At 39.7% G+C, this 6,337-nt stretch overlaps 1 protein-coding gene across 3 annotated transcripts in view; it reads left to right on the top strand.

Annotated features, from left to right (window-relative positions):
* Nucleotides 1–1,454: 1,454 nt before the first annotated feature.
* The window catches only part of orc1 (origin recognition complex, subunit 1), a 54,477-nt gene continuing 49,594 nt past the window's right edge, over nt 1,455–6,337 (top strand). For 2 of the 3 annotated variants that reach the window (XM_061780011.1, XM_061780010.1), the window contains exons 1-2: nt 1,456–1,724; nt 4,257–4,384. In XM_061780011.1, the coding sequence (XP_061635995.1) occupies nt 1,636–1,724; nt 4,257–4,384 (217 nt within the window). In that variant the 5' untranslated portion in view covers nt 1,456–1,635. Of the gene's footprint in view, nt 1,725–4,256; nt 4,385–6,337 lie in introns of all 3 variants that reach the window. The other variant, XM_061780012.1, reaches the window with a different exon arrangement.

Below are 6,337 nucleotides of genomic sequence, written 5' to 3'. Positions count from 1 at the left end.
CCTATAGTGCTTTTCGGCATTCGATCAGCCCCATATTCAGCTCACGGTCAGACCCCCCATGAGGTATTAACGGGACGTAAAATTCCATGCCCCAAAATAGTCCCACTGGTGACTCTCTCACTGGCTCACTACATCAGAATATATGACCAGCTTCAACTCTGCAGTGCAGTGCTTCTCTAAATTTTTACAGGAGAGCCTGCTTTTAACATTGCCTTTTACAAGAATCATGAAATGAAATCCACATATTGGAAGTCTTTAACCTTATATTAACATTGAGGCTTGCAAACTACGTTGTGGAGCATGGCGTTTACAAAAGTGCGCTAGTGCCCTCCAGTGGCTGGAAATCGTTAACTGCAAAACTTTGCAGCATATTATTAACATCACGAAACACGACAAATATATTTATATATTTACATGTCAAAACCTAATGCCAACCTTGTTCCCTCGTCAAACAGGCGCAAAGGGACCATGATAATCGCAAAACAAAATCTTAAATTTCACTTAATTTCCGTTTTTAAACGTGGAGCACATTTCTCGCGCTGCAGTATACTTTGCGACAGTAGCTTCCGATTAACAGCAACTTGGTGTCCAAACCTTTTCAAAATACCAGCTTTTGCAACATTATTACTATAACCTAATGTTGAAAACGTATGAACCAATTTTACAACAAAACGAATTAAGCACAATCGCAGGGAGTCAAGTAACGTGCAAGATTTGTCGTGAGAGTTGGCCGGTGTAGCACAGGTGTACATCAATACTCTGGCACCAAACTCTTGGATCTGGCAGACTTAAATACAGGCAGTGATGAGTGGTGATCAGGAACAGGTGCGCGGGTGAGAGGGGTGACCGCACAGAGAGTGGTGGGGGGCGAGACGATAAAAAAAAACTGCATAACTCAAGCCATCAAACATACTGTACTCTTTGTACGCATTATTAATAGAAGCGACAGTGAAGTGACCCGCTGAAACACCAGGCAAACTTGTACAATTCCTCCATTGTCAGTATGATTCAGAACAAACTACAAACACAATAATCCCCAATATAAAAATGAGATGCACCTACAACAAAACTAATTGAGTGTTGTCATCTTAAGGGCAAAGACCAACGATGCCGGTACATTGCGCTGCATACCGTTGCGTTAAACGGCGTACAATTACGACAAGGGGACAAAGTCACTTTCACATGAAAAAAACATATTTACATACATTCTTTAGTGCATTTTTTAAAATTAAAATTGTTGTTTATTGATAGCAAACACTCAGGCGTTGACAAAATAGTAACTATCATGAAAATCGATTCAGCAATAAGCCAGTTAGACTTAATTTCAGCGTCCACGCATTGCCTTCTACGGAAACGTCGACCTTTCCAACATGGCCGCTATACACGCATGTCGGTTAGCCAGTATTCTATGTGCTGGCCTAGCTACCCATTCATATCTGTGTGGAAGAGGGCCTGCTTTTTTTCTGTCGCGGACGTGACGCACTTCTCGCGGGAAACGGTCTACGTCTGTGTACGGCGCGCATCCTCCATCGTTGATAATTTGGCTCGAAACGACTTGTTCGAGTCAACCTTTTCAAGGGTTTCTCAGCCTCAGAAGGGTAAATCATTACCACTCGTTTTATTTCGAAGCCCAGAATGAAAACGAGACTCCGAGTCCGACGAGTGTACAAGTGGCAAGGAGAACCTTTGAGATTCGACAGGAAGCTGAAAAACTTTGAATATGGGTGAGGACTTGTCTTTTGCAAATGTTGTATTTATTTATATAGTTGCCATTCAACGTTAAACATATTGACATTGATATTGAGCGAGGAAGAAACTTTCAATTGTTTCTGTTAGTGTTTGTAGCTAGCAAGCTGCACTGTTCTGTCTGCCGTTCTGTATACAGTTGAAACCAGGTGATTATATGCACTGTACGTATAAAAAGGCACGCTTTTTCTCACTGTCTGACAAGAACTCACACTAAACTTTTATTGTTTGAGGTCAAGTAGGATTACCAAAAGGATTTCAGTGTGCCAATTGGCAGATTAATGAGGGGATTTTTTTTTAAATGCAATGATTACAGGAACAGCAAGTATTTATTTTGTTTATTGCTTTTTAATTGCTTTTATTTCAATATATTTTACTCATGATTGATTTATTTTCAGTTTTTTTTCTATTAAGTTAAAGTACATTTAAAGTTGAGGTTTGGTAGTTCAAGGCTCCAATTCAGCGGTCTTGGAATGCGTCAAAATTAGCATTTTGGGCCTCATAAAATACATTGAAAAGCAAGCATCTGTGAATCACAGTTGGTTCGCTATGCTCGACGGATGCACTGACGTCACAACGCAATTATGTCGTCACTGAAAAGGCGGAAGTGAGGCGAAGCTTAGTTGCTGGCATTGTGATCTGCAGTGAAAGCAGGGAGCAGGTGGAGGAACAGTTAGAAAGATGGAGGCATGACCTGGAAAGAAGAGGAATGAAGATTAGCCAAAGTAAAAGAATATATGTGCATGAATGAGACGGGTGGTGGGGGAAGAGTGAGGCTACAGGGAGAAGAGAGAGCAAGGGTGGAGGACTTGCAATACTTGGGGTCAACTGTCCAGAGCAATGGGGAGTGTGGTCAGGAAGTGAAGAAACGGGTCCAAGCAGAGGAGAGAGAGTCAGTATATTGGTAGAAGGATGATGAGGATGGAGCTGCCAGGCAAGAGAGCGAGAGGAAGACCCAAGAGAAGGTTGATGGATGTCGTGAGGGAAGACATGAGGGCAGTTGGTGTTCGAGGGGAGGATGCAGGAGATAGGCTTACATGTGTTCCACTAACATGTGTATGTGTTCACTGTGATGGGTTAAATGCAGAGAACACATTTCGTGTGCATGCATGCATGTTCATGACAATAAAAGATGATTCTTCTTCTTCTTCTGGAAAAGAACCCCGGGAGTTGAACCCCGGTCCTCAGAACTATGAGGTAGATGTGCTAACCAGTCGGCCACCGTGCCGCCTTCATACACAAATGTTAAAATTAAACATATTTTGCAAGTGGCATGAAGTTTTGGTGGGTGATTAGTATTCCAGAATATTTTCATCATGTATGAGAGAGACACAAATTTGCAGGGACGCTTGCAGCATATTCATTCTGAGTCAGTTGACGCATGGTTTAAGACTCCGTCTGTCTGTCTATCTGTGTGTGTGTGCGTGTGTTTTTAACGTTCCATATTCTGGACTGGATAAATTTCTATTGTGGTGCCACTCACGACGCAGCAAGCCGCTGGCTGAATGGCGTTTGTGCCATAGCTGCACACAACTGCGACATTTAAGGGAAAGTTAACTGTTACATTTGACAGCCTGCGAGAGAAGAGCTGTAGCTAAAAAGCTCACTCGGCTGCGGCGCCATTGTGAAAACGTCAGCGCTAGGAGTTGTGTGCGTGTGTGTGTGTTCCCCGCATAACACACACACAGAAAAGTTACGTCTATAAACCATAACCACTCAGGCACACATCAATATTCAGGCAGGAATTGACTTCAGCAAAGTCATTTTCAGGTAAAAGTGTTACGTCACAGTCTAGCAGCTCGAGGGCTGGCCTTATTTTACATTTCATTTATCCTTAATTGAACCCGGTAAAAGCTTAATGAGAGATACAATTTCTTTTTCAAAAGCCAAGAGGCAGTACAAATTATACAGGCAGCAGTTATGTTACAGTACATAAAATGACAACATTCAAACAATAAATAAATAGAAAGAACAAAAAAACAATGATATTGAAATTTATGGCATCTGTTTTAAAGACAGTGACAAAGCCCAAATGCTTTTGAGTAGTGGTGTTTTTTTTATTTTATTTTTTATTCAAGTCAAAGTCAATTGTTCTTAAAACAGATGTACTTGAATAATTATGCTCTATAATATGATCATATCCGTGGCAAAAAAAGCCATCAACGTTATCAATTATTGTGATAGATTTTGGGACAATATACTGTCCTAAAAAATGTGCTACATTGGTCCAGTCATTGCAAGCATGAGATTTGCAGTCAAGCCTAGTAACTTAATTTAGTTTCAGCCTGTTCCAATATTGTTGTTCACCTAAACAGTTTGTGTTTTCATAACAAATCCTCTTGTGTATTCGAGCCAGATGAAATGCCTGAATATAAAACAGTAGTTGGTAAACAGTTTCCCTTAGACTGTTTGATTTAATCAGTAGTTCATGTGTAAAAAAATATCTGCAACTTTCAAATGTTTTTGAAATATTTTTGAAGCTCACAATATACTGTGTCTTTCTGTTTCAGCTCTTTGGTCATCAGTGTGGAGGGTCTACCCAGGCCCAACATCATTAACACTGGTCAATGCATTCTTATTGAGGGTGAAGAAGAAGACAACCCTTATGTGGCTCAAGTTAACAAGCTGTTTGGGGACGGTGAGTCACAGATGATGGGAATTGAAACAATTTGAACCATAGTAAAAGGGAATTCCATACAATGCGTAGTCATGGCAGCAAACATTACAAATTGTTGCATGGCTGCTTCCCACAAATAAATGACAGATTACTTGTGGAAATATTTGTTGATAAAATCACCCCCTCCCCCAAAGAAAATTGTCACCATTTGTGGTTAATTTATGACAAACAGAAATATTAAAATGTTTCACCTCACCTCAGCAGTGTTGGGTCGATAGCAGTCTTTCTATTACGTAGAACAACAATATATTGTCAATATATATTGGATTAAAAGAACATTTTAACCCAAACAAAATAACCCAACATTAAAATATTGGTTAGCAATAAATAGGCCCCAGTAATATTTATACAATCAACGCAAAGTGGGGATTATACAATTCCGAACAGTGGTATACAGCATAATGATGAGCCATAATACAGTCCATCTGTTCAGTGCCTGCATCGCACTTTTAAAAAATTTGTATTTAACACATTACAGAGCGATAGGTAGCAGGTCATGATTCTCAAAACGTGGTATGAGCATCACAAGTGGTACAATGGCTCTCTTGTGATATGTATTTAAAAAATAATAATAATTTACAACATGCAATACTTTTAATTTTTCAAAGCCATTACAATACATTTTTAAGAGTACATTTTCTGAAGCATAATTCAGTTGTATTTAACTTTTAAGTATGATAGTACATCTACGTTTAAACTCAAATAATTGGTTTTCAACATGTATCGAACGAAGTTTTTCGTTAAGTACACTTTTTTATATTTATAGGCTGTTAAAATTAAAACGGCGGCACGGTGGACGACTCTAAATTGCGCGTAGGCATGACTGTGAGTGTGAATGGTTGTTTGTTTGTATGGGCCCTGCGATTGGCTGGCAACCAGTTCAGGGCGTACCCCGCCTCCTGCCCGATGATAGCTGGGATAGGCTCGCGCCCTAGCCCACGCCCGCGACCCAAGTGAGGAGAAGCGGCTCAGAAAATGGATGGATGGATAGAATTAAACCTCAGCATTCTTTTTTGTATAATTATGGACTTTGGTTGTTAAAAATGTATATAATGTTACAATGGCTTACAAAAACAAATCGATTAAAACCTCTGCCTCATGTTCGATGGATACTCGAGCCCAGTAACAGTGAGAAAAGTATCTTTCATACAGCTATCGAGTTTACATTAAGAGTACCTTCTTAAAATGAGAGGATGAGTCTATGGGAGCACTTGCTCAATGGAAAAAAATGTATGTATGTAATTGTAGACCTCTTTGTGAGAGGGTGAACTTACAAACAATTATTTCCTCCACTGTATACGCCTAATATTGGTAAATGGACTGCACTTATATATTGCTTTATATACACCATCACATTTCCCAAAGCGCTTTAAAAAGCCTCACATTCACACACACACATTCATACACTAATCGGCGGCTGCTGCCCTCCCAGGCGCTGCCAGGCCCACTGGGAGCAAATTGGGGTTGAGAGTCTTGCCCAAGGACACTTCGACATACAGACAGTATTCGAACCGATGACCCTTTGGTCACTGGACTTACCAACTGAGCCACAGACGCCCCTAAAAGTATAACAGTGTATCGAAATTATGGTTATTGGTTATGGCTGGAATTATATATCACACACGATAATTTATAGAAATTATAAAAGATGATCATGTCAACATCTGGCTAATGAAAACTGTACATAAATGAACTTTACAGGTCATGTTTTGTTTCATTGTTTTAGTAAGGAAGTGAGGAAAAAAATACAAACGTTCGCAGTTTTGTGTTTCAGCAAATGAGAAATACAGTATTACACAACGTAATGAAATGCGGCTTTTATTGTAAAAAAAAAACAAAACAGGAAACTGAGACCATAGGATTCAATTATACTCGCACTCATATTCATAAAATTCAATTATATACATGTATTTC

Source organism: Phyllopteryx taeniolatus, chromosome 7 (assembly GCF_024500385.1).
Source record: "Phyllopteryx taeniolatus isolate TA_2022b chromosome 7, UOR_Ptae_1.2, whole genome shotgun sequence".
Classification (NCBI taxonomy): Eukaryota; Metazoa; Chordata; class Actinopteri; order Syngnathiformes; family Syngnathidae; genus Phyllopteryx; species Phyllopteryx taeniolatus.
This window is presented reverse-complemented; position numbering and strand designations above follow the sequence as displayed.